This window comes from Oncorhynchus kisutch, linkage group LG18, assembly GCF_002021735.2.
Source record: "Oncorhynchus kisutch isolate 150728-3 linkage group LG18, Okis_V2, whole genome shotgun sequence".
Classification (NCBI taxonomy): Eukaryota; Metazoa; Chordata; class Actinopteri; order Salmoniformes; family Salmonidae; genus Oncorhynchus; species Oncorhynchus kisutch.
The window spans coordinates 20,732,291-20,749,249 of NC_034191.2; the positions used below are offsets into that span (position 1 = coordinate 20,732,291).

Sequence of the window (16,959 nt, forward strand, 5' to 3'; positions counted from 1 at the left end):
GTTCTCTCATTTATGCCAGGAAGTAGCTAGCATGCTAGCTAACTTTAGCCAGTTAGCTTGGGTGCTTCACTGCCGTTGTGAGGTCAGAACGCTCATATCAACCCTACTCCTCGGCCATAGCGTCCAGTATGCCCCCCGAGAGCGAAACACTCTGAATTTACGTAAATTCAGAGCGGCCCATGTCCTCTGGCACTCCAGAGTAAATTTACGAACGCACCCTATAATGGTGACGTGTAGTTCTGTGGATCATCCACATGATTCTGAACATAGAACAGGTCAAGAGGGGTTTCATTAATTACTACAGTCACAATTGGCTATCGTAAAAAGGATATGGTTAGTCATAAGGTTAGCAGTGTATTTAAGGGTTAAGTTTAAAGTTTAAAAGAAGATACATTGTAGATATAGGCGGGGTTTATGACTTAGTGGCTGTGGTAAATAGTGACAACATTCATCCATTCCGAAACTGATGAGGCGATTAGCCTAGATTTTGTTTTACTACGTTTCAGTTCGGTGGTGATCAATACTTGACAATGGCTGGGGAAATGTCTATGATCGGTAAGTAAGATTGAACTGTAATGTGTTTTTGTTGTTGTGTAACTAACCAGCTGTTTAGCTAGCTAATAGTAAGTAGCAAGTGGGCTGACAAATTACCGGTGGTAACAGCTGGCTAGTTGCTACCTAATTCACTGTAGTCAAGTTAGCTGGAAAGGTAAACGAAGTGTCAGAACTGTCAACGCTGAATTAATATGTAAATAAGTAGGCTATCGGTACCAGTTGTTAGTTCGCTACGTAGTCAACATCCAGCCCTAAACACACGTAATTTCTTTATCTTCCGTGTCGCAGGATCGGTCATTCTGGCTTTATTTCTGGCTGGCTATCTGGGCCAGCAGTATCTGCCTCCACCGAAACCCAAAGTGATCGGCCTAGATCTGGGGACCACTTTCTGCTCCGTAGGAGTATTCCACCCGGGTACCGGGAATGTGGAGGTGATAGGGGATGAGGAGGGGCGGAAGAGCATCCCGAGTGCGGTGTCGTTCACATCTACCGAAGTCCTCGCCGGTCACGAGGGTCAGAATCTGGCCGACAGCAATCCTGAAAACACCATCTATGATGCCAAGCGGTTTATTGGAAAGATATTCGAACAAGAGCTCCTTGAGCAGGAAAGTGCTCGTTATCCATTCAAGGTACAGTACATATTCCTGTAGTTACTTTGACAGTCAATACACCACGGTGAAAATGACTTAATACATCATCAGCATTTGGCTACATAAGCTATGTGTGATTACAGGTGTATAAATATGCTATATCAATGACTGCTGACTTTCATTTGTAATACCTTTCTTTCAGGTGATAAACAACAATGGCAGTGCAGAGTTCTTTGTCACCACCAACCAGACGTTCACAGTTACTCCTGAATTCATTGGTTCTCGGCTGCTTCTGAAGATGAGGAAGATGGCGGAGCGTCACCTGGGTGTCCCCATTCAGAGGGCTGTTATCTCTGTCCCTGCTGAGTTTGATGAGAGACAGAGGAACTACACCATCAGGGCTGCCAACCTGGCCGGTCAGTCTCTGTCTGGCAAAACCGTATCAATACCTGATGTGTAAACACTGCTACAGGAATTACTTACACTGTATAGCAGTTTAGTGTAGTCTCATTTAGAAACAGTCTATCATCCAGGGATTGACATTTAAGGGTTGCCCTATTGCCCGGGGCAAGTAAAACCGAGCGCAAGTTGAGCCTGCTCTGGTTCATCCACATTGTGTAAGTGAAAGACATCATTTATGGCGAGCTGAGCCTGCTCTGATACATTTTTTAGTGATAACAACCAAAATACAAATAATTAAATTACTGATCTTTCTGATTCCTCTCCTATGGGTAGGTGAAAGGCAGGCAATATGTCACTAATGCTCGTCAATAGCTAATTTACATTTTCAGATGTGCAACTGCGTTAGACTTTAATGTCAATCACTGATATAATTAGGTGTTTGTTCTAAAATAACTGTGTTACTTAATACTTACATACTGTATTCAGACCCCTGGACTTTTTCAACATTTTGTTACGTTACAGGCTTATTCTAAAATTGATTAAATAACTTTTCCTCATCAATCTACACACTACCCCATAATGACAAAGCGAAAACAGGTTTATAGACATTTCTTGCAAATTTATTTTAAAAAAATAAAAAAACGTATTTACATAAGTATTCAGGCCCTTTACTATGAGACTGAAAATTGAGCTCAGGTACATCCTGTTTCTACTGATCATCCTTGATGTTTCTACAACTTCATTGGAGTCCACCTGTGGTAAATTCAATTGATTGGACACCTAAGGTCCCACAGTTGACAGTGCATGTCAGAGCAAAAACTAAGCCATGAGGTTGAAGGAAATGCCCGTAGAGCACCGAGACAGGATTGTGTTGAGGCACACATCTGGGGAAGGGTACCAAAAGATTTCTACAGCATTGAAGGTCCAAGAACACAGTGGCCTTCATCATTCTTAAATGGAGGAAGTTTGGAACCACCAAGACTCTTCCTAGAGCTGGCTGCCCAGCCAAACTGAGCAATTGAGGGAGAAGGGCCTTGGTCAGGAAGGTGACCAAGAAACTGATGGTCACTCTGACAGAGCTACAGAGTTACTCTGTGGAGATGGGAGAACCTACCAGAAGGAAAACCATCTCTGCAGCACTCCACCAATCAGTCCTTTATGGTCGAGTGGCCAAACGGAAGCTAATCCTCAGTAAAAGACACATGACAGCCCATTTAGAATTTGCCAAAAGACACCTGAAGGACTCTCAGACCATGAGGAACAATATTCTCTTGTCTGATGAAACCAGCTTGAACTATTTGGCCTGAATGCCAAGCGTCATATCTGGAGGAAACCTGGTACCATCCCTACGGTGAAGCATGGTGGTGGCAGCATCATGCTGTGGGGATGTTTTTCAGCAGCATGGAGACTAGTCAGAATCGAGGGAAAGATTAACGGAGAAAAGTAGAGATCCTTGATGAAAACCTGCTCCAGAGCGCTCAGGACCTCAGACTGGGGAAAACAGCACAACGACCCTAAACAAACAGCCAAGACAACGCAGGAGTGGGTTCGGGACAAGTCTCTGGATGTCCTTGAGTGGCCCAGCCAGAGCCTGGACTTGAACCCGATCTAAAATCTCTGGAGAGACTTGAAAATAGCGTTGCAGCGACGCACCCCATCCATCCCGACAGAGCATGAGAGGATATGCAGAGAAGAATGGGAGAAACTCCCCAAATACAGGTGTGCCAAGCTTGTAGTGTCATACCCAAGAAGACTCCAGGTTGTAATCGCTGCCAAAAGGTGCTTCAACAAAGTACTGAGTAAAGGGTCTGAATACTTATGTAAATGTGATATTTCAATGTAATTTTTTATACATTTGCATTTCTGAACCCGTTTTTGCTTTGTCTTTATGGTCTGTGTGTAGATTGAGAGGGATGTGGAAAAGGTGAAGGGGTCTGAATACTTTACGAATGCACTGATACATACAGAGTAGACTAGTGGACATTTAATCCAACGTCATTAAGATTCCTAAGGGCTTTGACCAAATCTACACTACCCACTATAACTAACATCTGATTGTTCTGTTTACACCACTCAGGACTGGACATCCTGCGTGTGATCAACGAGCCCACAGCTGCAGCGATGGCGTATGGGTTACACAAGGTGGACGTGTTCAACGTGCTGGTGGTAGACCTGGGAGGAGGAACGCTGGATGTCTCTCTGCTCAACAAACAGGGGGGCATGTTCCTCACCAGAGCCATGGCAGGTAAGACGCTAATTTACTCTCAACTCCTTATGTTGTAGATATGCATGGTTTAGTTGGTCATTTTCATTTATCTTCTGTTTTTAAATTGGGCATACAGTACAAGTGGAACATTTGCCATATTGTAGTTAAAGATGACCATTTCCAATTAGCACAACTAATTCAAAACATACAGTACATAACCTGAAATGGAATCAACTCCGATAGTATTCTTGGGCTCAGAATGATCCTTGCTGTTGTCGTTTCCTAGGTAACAACAAGCTGGGGGGACAGGACTTCAGCCAGAGACTGCTCCAGTACACCATGGAGAGGGTCCGCCAGCAGTACGGCGTTCCCCCCACCCTCAAAGAGGACATCCACCATCTCCGCCAGGCCGTGGAGGCAGCCAAGCTCAACCTCACCCTGCAGCCCAGCGCCGACCTCAGGGTACCCCTGCACCTGGAGCCCCAAGGAGACGCCAAGCAACCCCCACAGGGGCCCACCGAGGACCCAATCCCAGTCGTCTTCCAAGCAGTCATAACCCGTGAGCTGTTTGAAGAGTTGAACGCCGACCTCTTCCAGAAGATTCTGGCGCCTGTAGAGACAGTGCTGGCCGAGGGCCACCTGGGGAAGGAGGAGGTGGATGAGATAGTTCTGGTGGGAGGCTCCACACGCATCCCTAGGATCAGGAAGCTGATCAGTGAGTACTTTGGGAAGGAGCCCAACACCTCAGTGGACCCAGACTTGGCAGTGGTGACTGGGGTGGCCATCCAGGCTGGCATCATGGGGGGCTCCTGGCCCCTACAGGTCAGCGCTATAGAGATCCCCAACAGACACCTCCGCAAGACCGTCTTCAATTGATCTAGTCTAGAGGTAGCAAGGATGCCACCAGACAGATACTTGCCATATTAAAGGATCGTCTGCATTCTAACTGTTAATTGTGCTTCTCCATCTTCACAAGGTCTGATGAGGTTAAAATATGATCTTCAGCTGCAATATGTTCTCACAGAGAAACTCAAATTACACCATCACTTTTTTACAGTCAACCCAACTTATTAGACCAACTGTCATAGATTGAAAATTGTGTTCAACTCAGGGAACAACCTTTTATTTCTAGAGAACTGTGACCAGCCAAGACACCTTCAGCTATTTATTTATTTATTTCTAGTGCTTGTACTGTGGGGGGGGGTGTACATGAGGTGTTGTTTTTCAGTGGACGACAACGTGCTTGTGCCTTTTCAGAGAGCTGCACTATTAGGCTTTGTGCTTAAGTCACCTGATATGAAGAACCACCAGTCCTTTAGGGGGTCCTATTGACGAAGGCATAATGCTATTAGTTTCGGACCAAATATTTTTGCACACATTGTTACTAGCTTTACATTCAAACAATAGCCTATGCTCAGCTTTGTATGGGTTAACAGATTTTCTAAATAAGGGACATGCTCAGTATTCCACTAACTTATTAGCCAGCATCATCATTCTGGTGCAATTGAATTAAGAATCACTGGCTGACATGTAAGTAAGTGCCATAAAAACACAGGACTAGGCTTATGGTGCCTGTTTGAAGTGTTACCGTGTCTCACAAGACTGCAGGTGGACAGTAATGGTTGAGGCATTACAGCCCCTGGAATTAGAGGACAAACATGTTTGTTGACAAACAATTTGCATGCATATCTTGTTGAACGTGCCTCGGATACTGCAGTTCTCGGGGCGGCAGCGTAGCCTAGTGGTTAGAGCGTTGGACTAGTAACCGGAAGGTTGCAAGTTCAAACCCCCGAGCTGACAAGGTACAAATCTGTCGTTCTGCCCCTGAACAGGCAGTTAACCCACTGTTCCTAGGCCGTCATTGAAAATAAGAATTTGTTCTTAACTGACTTGCCTAGAGGTATAAAACAGTTCTCTAGCGATATGTTATAGGAATTTATCTAGGACTGTTCCATTTCAACGGAGTATGTAGATGAAGATTTTTGTACTGCAAATTTTGCTCCTCCAAATGGCTCCCTTATATCTGCTTGTACTACATGCTGCTTTAAATAAATCCTGAATTACCCAAAATACCATTTCATTTTCTAGAGCAGCAAACAAAATTAAAGCCAGCTTTAATATACATTCAAACACAGTTTAGGACCAACAGAGATTGCCATTGCTGTAAGAGAAAATAACATACAGATGCATCTTGCTGTCTGCATTCCATGATACTGACGTTCTAGTACAGGTGGAAGAAAAAAATAAAACATGTGATAATGTTCCCAGCACATATCAACTGAAAATCGTGAAAATTGCATTTACCATTGTCACTCACTAGCTTCTTCAGCAATGTGGTAACATTTTGCCGCGTAACTGTACAATTGATGGAAAAACATCAGTATGTTTAGTTACTGGCATGGGCTACTGCATAGTACATTCAGAAAGTATTCATACCCCTGACTTATTCCACATTTAGTCTAACAGCCAGAATTCAAAATGGATTTGTTTCTTCACACTACCCCATGACAAAGTGAACGTTTTTAGAAATACCTAAGTATTCACCCCTTGTTAGAATCACCTTTGGTAGCAAGATGAGTCTTTCTGGGTACGTGTAAGAGCTTTGCAAACTTGGATTGAGTCTATGCAACATGTGACTTTTTACTCCTGAACTTATTTAGGCTTGCCACATCAAAGGGGTTAAATACATATTGACTCAAGACATTCCAACTTTTAATTTTTAATACAAACATAATTCCACTCACATCATGGGGTATTATGTGTAGGCCAATCAATTTAATCCATTTTAAATTCAGTCTAACACAAAATGTGGAAAAAGTCAAGGGGTGTGAATACTTTGAAGGCACTGTACATCAAGCGTTCACATACAGTAGGAATATGGTTGACATTAGCTAAATCTACACAGTCAACAGTAACACCAACCTAAATGGTGTTAGTTATCTTCCATCTAGAAAAATCACAATAAAAGGATATCACTTTGGTATCAGAAGCATTTTAATGTTGACTTCTGAGGCACACAAATACCAAAGGAGTAAATGAACACAAGTCAATCCATTCCTTGACCCTGTGTGAACTATTCTGATACTCAGCGTTGTCCCTTCAACAGCCTAGAGCTTTATTTTCACAGTTAATATAACACACCCCACTTCATCACGACATAAAAGATACCCTTTAATGTTACTCTATATGATGCAGTTTGCTGTTCAAATGCCATTGAGAAGTTGGTCTGCAAAATATTTAAATGACTTGACTTTCATAAACTTCTCAACACTATTGCTATTATTATGCATCACATTTCCAATATAATCCTCAGACAGCCATAGCATATAAAACTTTTGTAACATGTACACACCATGTAGAACTGCATACTTGGTAGGTGGTGAGACCATAATACACTGTTCACATCCTTTAAAAATGAAAACATTCACAATGAACCGAAAACATACCCAGCAGTTCTGCCTGAACACAAGCCCTGCCTGAGACAGCACAGCTCCACAAGTCACTCGATATTGTATGTCACAAGCATGGATGAAGGAAATGCTGTTCAAATCATTATCTTACATCATGTAAATATTTCACTTAGTCGGAGAAGGCAGGACCCTCTGTAAACAGCTTGTTCGTGTTGTTTTTGTTCCTAAAAAAGCACCCAAACGTGGCAAGAAATAGGAGCAATGCTGCACAAGTAGTAAAATCCTCTAAATAACTAAGAATTGGCTGTGCTATAAAGTGACTGCAAGTAAATAACAGTTAAATAAATAAAAAGGTTATTAATAATAAACAAGCATTGGTAACTGGGGGGGCCTCCAAAGCATCTAGAGCATGGGTGGGCACGGGAGGTTTGAGTGCAAAATGATATTTAAAATGGGCCAATATATTTTCAAACAAATTGTAAAAAAATAATAAAGGGACCTAGAGGTGAGAAGAGGCCACAAATCTGACAAATCAATTGGTTCATCAATAAAAAGTGATTTTAGTCCCACATTTGTATTTAACAAGCAAAAACAAACCTATTTACAGAATGTACAAAGCAATGGGTGGTGCTTGCCTGCGATTCTTCAGCAATACAGCAGCCTGTCAATCAATCAGTCAGTAGGAGGAACAAACCAATAACTATCTGGATACACTGAGTAAAACAAGAGTAATCAGGACTGACAAGACAGTCTTAATTTACTCAGTTTCCACATGCTAGTAGAGTCAGGTATCTTTCAGTAGATTCACATTAGGAGAGTGAGAGTCAATGGGAGATGCCTTCGTTGTTGTAGTAGTCAAAGCCATTCTCCATGTACAGGTCCTCAGCACTGCCCACACCATTGCTCACCTCTGGGAGGCAGAAGAGTGAAGGGACATCAGTAGGTGTTCACAGGGTATTTCACTGATAACACAGACCACATCAATGCACATTGAATACACAGGACATCAAAAACAATAACACTACAACGTCATATCCAAACCACACCAGAGAAATCCCATAGCTTCCTTTGCTCTGTATGTCACCACGTATCTTCTAAGACCTACTAATGTGATTTTAGAGTGGTTTGGACTGACTGATGATCATTGAAGACTCATCAGCATCCCCATTAGACTTACCTTTCACCACCCACCAGGAGAGGCTGGTGGGTCACAGTGGGCTGTCTAGGAGCCCTTATACATGATGCAGGACTCTGTGGGCGATTGGGGAGGAGCGGGGGGAAGGGCGGGGCAGGCAGAGGGAGGTGGGAAGGGAGGGATGGATGGAATGGTCGGAAGAATGGTCACAGCAGTCGGAGGATGGACAGATGGCAGGATGAAGAGTGGAGGTGGAGAGGAGCGCAGGTCACACACACACACACACACACACACACACACAGGATGAGACTGCTACTGCGGTTGACCTTGGGGAGGGCAATTACATAAGACACTCAGAGAGATGCATGCTGGGATACGGTCACACACTGGCATCCTCAGATACTCCTAAAATGGCTGCCTTTCCTTGTCTTCTTTTCTGTGTCCACTGATTAATAGGAGAATGCAATATGACTGGCCAAAACAACCGGGCATCCACTTCATCTATCCAATGTCATCAGATCAGTGGTAAATAAATAAGGACAGGAGAAAAGGAGTGGAAGACATTTCAGAGTACTGGGATACAGTCAGAGAAACAAACACCAACACACAATACAGTAGACACAGGAATTCCAGTTCTCCTCTCTGTGGGGTCCTTCCTTACCGGAGAAGATGAGTTTCTCCTTCATAATGTTGACGTCTCTGCTGGACCTCCGGACTGCGGCACTCAGCATGATCTGTTCAGGGTTGTAGCTGTGCATGCCACTCAACCTCCATCTGATGAGGAAAGGTCACACAGGGGTCAGGGCATCATATAGAGCAGGTCTCTCCGAACCCTGTTCCTGGAGAGCTACCATCCAGTAGGTATTCGCTCCAACCCTATTGTAGAGCACCTGATTCTAATAATTAGCTGGTTGATAAGCTGAATCAGGTTAGTTACAACTGGGGTTGGAGTGAAAACCTACAGTAGCTCTCCAAGAACAGGTTTGAGAACCCTGATATAGAGCCTCTGGTCATACCACAATACTGCGGTCTCTGCTCTCTAATTGGCTGACCTCAAAATGACACCAAGCAAACAGACATATATTGAAGTTGGGTGCTGTACTGAATGAATCAAATGATTTATGCACACATGCATCTACAAGGACACGTACAAATAGAGTCTGAGCCAAAGACATCCCCACTTCTCTGAAAGCTCATACTTATCAGTTACTGACTAGCTGTGACCACAACTGGAGTAACATTTGAGGCAAGAAGATTTACTTCCCTAATCCATTTGGTTATGGTAATTACCAAATAGAGGCATGTAAATCAAAATGATTACATTAGCAATATTGTGTCTTGGCTAATGCATCAATGCACTTAAAAATAACCCAGCAGAGCTTTTGTCCAAATCAACACCATAAATGAAAATGAGCGCTTCCCTCTAATACATTTCTAGAATTAATTTGTAGACTGTCATTCGGTCGATAACAGTAAAACTCAAGCGGGATAAAAGTGAACACAAGCATTTGTGCTGTGTGGGAGAAAGCATGGCCGTCTGCCACTAAAAGGCCAATAGTGGTAGGCTCGCTTGTATTTACTGTAGCAGTGGCAGCAGTGAAATACAACAACGATACAGGTGAGAAAAAGAGAGAGATCTAAGATGTAAATGATGACGTATATAGAAATAAAGGATGGAGATACTGGCTTCACTGAGATAGAGGAAGAAAGATAAAAAGGGAAACCATCGTGGGTCAGAGTTGACTCAGTTACCTGATAATGTGATAGCTGCCAGATGCCAAAATGCAGCAGAGAAGAGGAGGAGCATGCACATCAGGCAGAGGAGATGAGGAAGAAGAAAGAAGAAAAGGCGTAAAATAAGTCAGTTTAGAAGCCAGCAGTGGCCAGCACTTTGCTAAGCATAGCAAACCCACACATAAGACTAGAGGATGGAGGCCTTGGTCTGCTGTCCTCCATCCCACAACAGCATTATGGCTCAGGAAGGAAGATTCAATTCCTTTTAGCAGATTCCCATAGTCTTTCAGAAGATTCAAGGAAGCATACTTTCTGGTTTAATGTTACTTCAAAGTGCAAACAACTGTAAGGGGAAACATTGTTTGGTTGACGAGAGATACTCCTGATTCTCAAAGCCAAGCTGTTGGCATTGTAAATGAGCTTTATCCATCCCTGTGTTTTAACACACTTGCTGTAAAATGGCCTTGCTGTTAATGTGTGTATGCAGAGTTATCTGTTGATGTGTGATTGTACAACATCTCGACTGCTGTATACATGGAGCCTGCTGGTCCTCTGTAGCTCAGTTGGTAGACCATGGCTCTTGCAAAGCCAGGATAGTGGGCTTGAATCCCAGGACCACCCCATACGTAATAAATGTATGGACGCATGACTAAGTCGTTTTGGATAAAGGAGAGAGGGTGTGAAGCGGACACACTGAGGGAGGAAGAGATGTGATAACTGTGTAAAGGCTGCCAGATGCACTATGGCAGCAATTACAGATAATTAAGAGAGAGAGGAAAACACTTGATTACTACATTTAAAAATTACATCAGAGTACTCGGCCTCCCGAGTGGCGCAGCGGTCTAAGGCACTGATCAGTGCTAGAGGCGTCACTACAGATCTGGTTTCAATCCCGGCTGTGTCGCAGCCGGACGTGACCGGGAGACCCATGAGGCGGCACACAATTGGCCCATCGCTGTCCGGGTTAGGGGAGGGATTGGCCGGCTGGGATGTCCTTGTTCCATCGCGCTCTAGGACTCCTTGTGGCGGCCGGGTGCATGCACGCTGGCTTCGGTCACCAGTTATATGGTGTTTCCTCCGACATCTTGGTGCGGCTGGCTTCTGGGTTAAGCGAGCAGTGTGTCAAGAAGCAGTGCAGCTTGGCAGGGTCCTGTTTTGGAGGACGCATGGCTCTCGCCTCTCCCGAGTCCGCATGGGAGTTGCAGCGATGAGACAAGACTAACTACCAATTGGATATCACAACATATTAAATATATATTTTTTAAGGAGTACTTACTTTTGGAATACAAAAATTCCTATAACTACAGTGAAGGAGATGAGATCAGCGGCGACCCAGATCAGACAGTATTCATCTGGACTCTGAAACACAACATGGCAGCATTAGACCACCAGGTGTCACTGTCTCCTAAAACAACTCACAGCCAGGTAGCAACAAACCTAGAACAAAGAATGCCTTTCTAAAATGATGTAATATTGAAATTCATATAATATTGTGGTACAGTAATTCATGTGTAATGCATAATGGACTTGTTAATCAAAAGGTGCTCCAAGTTACAGAGGGGACAATAACAAAATAATACTCTAGTCAGAATAATATAAGTCCCACATAGACCTAGATCCCATACTATCAGACATTGTGGGTGTAGACAGTGGCCATATTGACTAGCAGGCAAGCAGACAGGACAGACAGACACAGAGTGGGTAACAGATGCAGTGCTAGCCTGAACTTCATGTCAACCTCACCCAGGATGGGCTCTATATTCTAGTCTGCACCACCCATTGTGTTCCCTGCTGTGAGTCAGTCTGCTAACCCAAGGAGGGGTGCCAGGAGGGTCTGGGGCAGTGTGGGTGCTAGGGGGGTAATGGTGTGGGTACTAGGGGGGGTACTGTGGGGATAATGGAGTGAGCGCTAGGGGGGTGCAGTGGGGGTAATGGTGTGAATGCTAGGGGGGTGTTGTGGGGGTAATGGTGTGAGTGCTAGGGGGGTGTTGTGGGGGTAATGGTGTTTTTTTATTTTACCTTTATTTAACTAGGCAAGTCAGTTAAGAACAAATTCTTATTTTCAATGATGGCCTAGGAACAGTGGGTTAACTGCCTTGTTCAGGGGCCTTGTCAGCTCGGGGACTCGATCTTGCAACCTTTCGGTTACTAGTCCAGCGCTCTAACCACTACCTGCTGCCCTAGTGCTAGGGGGGTGTTGTGGGGGTAATGGTGTGAGTGCTAGGGGGGTGCTGTGGGGGTAATGGTGTGAGTGCTAGGGGGTGCTGTGAGGGACTTACCATGAGCCAGATGGGGTAAGGCACCTTTCTGAGGATGTTGGGGGCTTCAGAGGAGACAGAGGAAACCCCGCTGCACCAGAGCACAGAGAACAGCCAGGGCTCATTGACTGTGTACAGAGTCACACTCACGTTGCTCCTGGAGAACTCTCTGGAGGGTACAGACAGACACATTCATATTTCATACACACATATATACAGAAGAAGCACACACAGTGCATGTGTGTCTGTGCCTGTTAACCCACCGGATGTCATAGGGGCTGGCCTGGCTATAACGTAGCAGCAGGCTGCTGATTCCCTGCTGGTGAAGGACTTGAGGCGGCAGCTTCTCTACTGATGTCTGCTGAAGCCCTGGAGCCACCTGTCTTACCTGCCCCCTGTCCCAGTCTGGGGTCCACATCACCTGCACACAGACAGACAGACCGAGACACACACACAGATAGACCGAGACACACACACACACACACAGACCGGCCGAGACACACACACACACACAAACGGGCCCACACACACACACGGGCCGACACACACACACACACACAAACGGGCCCACACACACACCGGCCGAGACACACACACACACACACCGGCCGAGACACACACACGCACACCGGCCGAGACACACACACACGCGCACACCGGCCGAGACACACACACACGCACGCACACCGGCCGAGACACACACACACACACACGCACACCGGCCGAGACACACACACACACACACCGGCCGAGACACACACACACACGCACACCGGCCGAGACACACACACACACACACGCACACCGGCCGAGACACACACACACACACACACACGCACACCGTCCGAGACACACACACACACACACGCACACCGGCCGAGACACACACACACACACACACGCACACCGGCCGAGACACACACACACACGCACACCGGCCGAGACACACACACACCGGCCGAGACACACACGCACACCGGCCGAGACACACACACACACGCACACCGGCCGAGACACACACACACACACGCCGGCCGAGACACACACACACACGCCGGCCGAGACACACACGCCGGCCGAGACACACACACGCACACCGGCCGAGACACACACACGCACACACACACAAATAGACAGACACACGCACACAGACAGCTCAGATTACTTAAAGGACATGTAGATGTGCAGTTAGTGACATCAGTGGTGACAGAGTAATGATTATTACATTGGTGACAGTGATGGATGTCACAGGCAATCTTCAGGTCAGCCTCAAGCTGACAGTAGTCAGTTCCCTCTCTCCACTATGAGTGCTGTTTTCCTCCTCTTGATTTCCCTAGATAACCCAGGGGGACAGTGTCTGAGCCCTAACAAGGTTCTGTCCACTATCTATAATAATAATATTATATAATATGCCATTTTGCAGATGCTTTAATCCAAAAGAGACTTAAATCAATCATGTGTACATTTTAAGTATGGGTGATCCCGAGATTCAAACCCACTACCCTGGCATTACAAGCGCCATTGCTCTACCAACTGAGCTACAAAGGACCTCTATCGGAGTCGGGTACACTAGTGTTGCCTGTCTCACCAGGTGCTGTGGAATCCCAGACAGGCGTATGACTTCTAGGGTATCATTGATCCAACTGTGGTAGCAGGGGTGTCTGTGCGGGGGTCGTCGCAGGCTGAAAACCACTGTCTGGTTATGGAGGGAGGCTAGCCTCAGCAGCTGCTCCAGACTACACACGCCCTGGTTCCCCACCAGCATCACCTCCCTCTGAGCCATGGACTGGACCGTCCAGAAGGGGTCGTCCTAGAGGAAAATGCACACAGGTACTCACAGTCAATCTGATCAATTTACTCTATTTATAAGATTATATATGGCAATTGTATTAATACACCACTTTATGATGAGAGATGAGATCAGGGTTTGGGTCAATTCTATTTGAACTCAATCCAGTGAAGTAATCTTGATTGATAAAATTGGGCACTTTCTCCACATTTATCAGATTTCCTATTTGCCGAGTAGCAATGAAATGGACCCAAAGCTTGGAGGAGAAATATAGGCCTAGTGAAAGAAAGGGTGGTGTGATTACTGCATGATTAAAAACCTTCAGAGAGCGAAAGATGGCATAAGAGTATACCATTCCTCCCTAGAGAGGGTGTGACGGACCATACCATTGCTCCCTAGAGAGGGTGAGACAGACCCTACCATTCATCCCTAGAGAGGGTGTGACAGACCATACCATTCCTCCCTAAAGAGGATGTGACAGACCGTACCATTCCTCAGAGAGGGTGTGACAGACCGTACCATTCCTCCCTAGCGGGTTGTGAATAATATTGTGGTACCTTGAGGAACCACTGGCCGGCGTTGAGGCTGTGTAAGTCTGTCCAGTTGAAGGAGGAGGCATCGTCCAGCTGTCTGGCTGGAAACACCTTCCCCACGTCTGTAGTCCTCCTCAAGGTGCGGTCTCGCATCAGAAATGGCACCCCGTCAAAGCTAGGACAGGAAAGAGTTAAACAGTCAGGTCTACTAATAAAATAGTATATTCATTGCCGTACAGTTTTTTCAATATGATATGATCTTATTTCTCAAAATCTCAGATTTTTATATCCTGTGATATTTTGTGGAATTTCTTACAACATAACTAGCTTTACATCACAGCTACTTTCATGTTGCTTGCTTTACCTTCACTTTGAATGCCAAATCATTTCCCCACCTTTTCAGTTAACCTCAGGTTGTAAAACATGGAAAATGACAAATGATCTACACTTGGAATTGTTTGTCAAATTCAACAGAAGAATCGCAACACTTTTGTCAGATTCCATCCCAAGCAACTAAATCGGACAAAAACATCATGTAACCGATCATTCCTCATTGTTTTTAGTGACCATTTAGTGTGACTGAAATATTTAATAAGTGCCAGAATGACCTCTGTCCTTTCAGATGTGTGTGTGTGTGCGCACACAAGTGTTTGTGCGTGTGTGTGTGCGCACACAAGTGTTTGTGCGTGTGTGTGTGCGCACAAGTGTTTGTGCGTGTGTGTGCACACGCGTGCATAGCTCTCCTGTGTCTCTGGTCAGGCAGACGTATAGAGCCTGGCCCAGGCCCTGTTTAGGTTTCATTAGTCATCTCCACCATGAGCTCAGTGCAGACCAGAGCCCAGCCCATCAGCACATACATTGGATTGCGAAAGTATTCACCCCCCTTGGCATTTTTCCTATTTTTTTGCCTTACAACCTGGAATTAAAATTTTTGGGGGTTTGTATCATTTGATTTACACAACATGCCTACCACTTTGATGATGCAAAATATGTTTTATTGTGACACAAACAAGACATAAGTAAAATAAATAAAAAAGAGAAAAGATAACTTGAGCATGCATAACTATTCACCCCCCCAAAGTCAATACTTTGTAGAGATTTCCGGCGCCGACAGAGATGGCCACCTCGTGTCGCATTCCTAGGAAACTATGCAGTAAAAAAAAAAAAAAATTGACGTGTTATTTCTTACATTGGTACCCCAGTTAATCTTAGGTTTTATTACATACAGTCGGAAGGAACTACTGGATATAAGAGCAACGGCAACTCACCATCATTACGACCAGGAATACGAAGCGGATCCTCTGTTTTGCCCACCACCAAGGACAATGGATCGAATCCCAGCCGTCGAATCAAAACAACGACGGCGTAAAAGGGGCAGATGAAGCGGTCTTCTGGTCAGGCTCCAGAGACGGGCACACTGCACTTTGCTCCAGAGCATACTATTCGCCAATGACCAGTCTCTTAACAACAAGGTTGATGAAATCCGAGCAAGGGTAGCATTCCAGAGAGACATAAGTGACTAACATTCTTTGCTTCACGGAAACATGGCTCACTTGAGACACGCTATCGGAGTCAGTACAGCCACCTGGTTTCTTCACGCATCGCGCCGACAGAAACAAGCATCTTTCTGGTAAGAAGATGCCTTATGATTAAAGAGAAGTGGTGTGATCATAACAACATACAGGAACTCAATTCCTTCTGTTCACCTGACTTAGAATTCCTCACAATCAAATGTCGACCACAATCTACCAAGAGAATTCTCTTCGATTATAATCACAGCCGCATATATTTCTCCCCAAGCAGACACAGATGGCCCTGAACGAACGTTATTTGACTATGTAAACCACATATCCTGAGGCTGCATTCATTGTAGCTGGGGCTTTTAACAAGGCTAATCTGAAAACAAGACTCTCTAAATTCTATCAGCATATCGATTGTGCTACCAGGGCTGGTAAAACCCTGGATCATTGTTATTCTAACTTCCGCAACGCATATAAGGCCCTCCCCCACCCTCCTTTCGGAAAAGCTGACCACGACCCATTGTTGTTCCCTGCCTATAGACAGAGACTAAAACAGGAAGCTCCCGCACTCAGGTCTGTTCAACGCTGGTCGGAACAATCTGATTAGATGCATCAAGATTGCTTCGATCACGTGGATTGGGATATGTTCCGCATTGCGTCAAACAACAACATTGACAAATACGCTGATTCGGTGAGCGAGTTTATTAGCAAGTGCATCGGCGATGTCGTACCCACAGCAACTATTAAAACATTCCCAAACCAGAAACCGTGGATTGATGGCAGAATTTGCACGAACCATTGTTTTTAACCAGGGCAAGGTGACCGGA

At 45.2% G+C, this 16,959-nt stretch overlaps 2 protein-coding genes across 9 annotated transcripts in view; one reads left to right on the top strand and one right to left on the bottom strand.

Moving 5' to 3' along the window:
• The first annotated feature begins 84 nt into the window (after nucleotides 1-84).
• On the top strand, nucleotides 85-5,823 carry hspa13 (heat shock protein 70 family, member 13). The gene is made up of 5 exons (XM_020508302.2): nucleotides 85-555; nucleotides 844-1,184; nucleotides 1,348-1,561; nucleotides 3,625-3,792; nucleotides 4,040-5,823. The coding sequence occupies exons 1-5, from the start codon at nucleotides 531-533 to the stop codon at nucleotides 4,627-4,629; spliced, it is 1,338 nt and encodes a 445-aa protein (XP_020363891.1). The 5' UTR covers nucleotides 85-530; the 3' UTR covers nucleotides 4,630-5,823.
• A 27-nt stretch (nucleotides 5,824-5,850) lies between these two features.
• gdpd5b (glycerophosphodiester phosphodiesterase domain containing 5b) overlaps nucleotides 5,851-16,959 on the bottom strand; it is a 107,084-nt gene continuing 95,975 nt past the window's right edge. Inside the window, exons 10-18 of one of the 8 annotated variants that reach the window (XR_004203935.1) lie at nucleotides 14,637-14,787; nucleotides 13,879-14,100; nucleotides 12,554-12,711; nucleotides 12,312-12,459; nucleotides 11,309-11,391; nucleotides 10,051-10,065; nucleotides 8,960-9,072; nucleotides 8,341-8,624; nucleotides 5,851-8,073 (exon numbers count right to left, since the gene is read on the bottom strand). Coding sequence is in view for 6 of the 8 variants with exons in the window: in XM_031795517.1 (XP_031651377.1) it covers nucleotides 7,988-8,073; nucleotides 8,960-9,072; nucleotides 10,051-10,065; nucleotides 11,309-11,391; nucleotides 12,312-12,459; nucleotides 12,554-12,711; nucleotides 13,879-14,100; nucleotides 14,637-14,787 (976 nt within the window). In the remaining 2 variants the exon portion in view is untranslated. Of the gene's footprint in view, nucleotides 9,073-10,050; nucleotides 10,066-11,308; nucleotides 11,392-12,311; nucleotides 12,460-12,553; nucleotides 12,712-13,878; nucleotides 14,101-14,636; nucleotides 14,788-16,959 lie in introns of all 8 variants that reach the window. The other 7 variants (XM_031795519.1, XM_031795520.1, XM_031795522.1 and 4 more) reach the window with 7 other exon arrangements.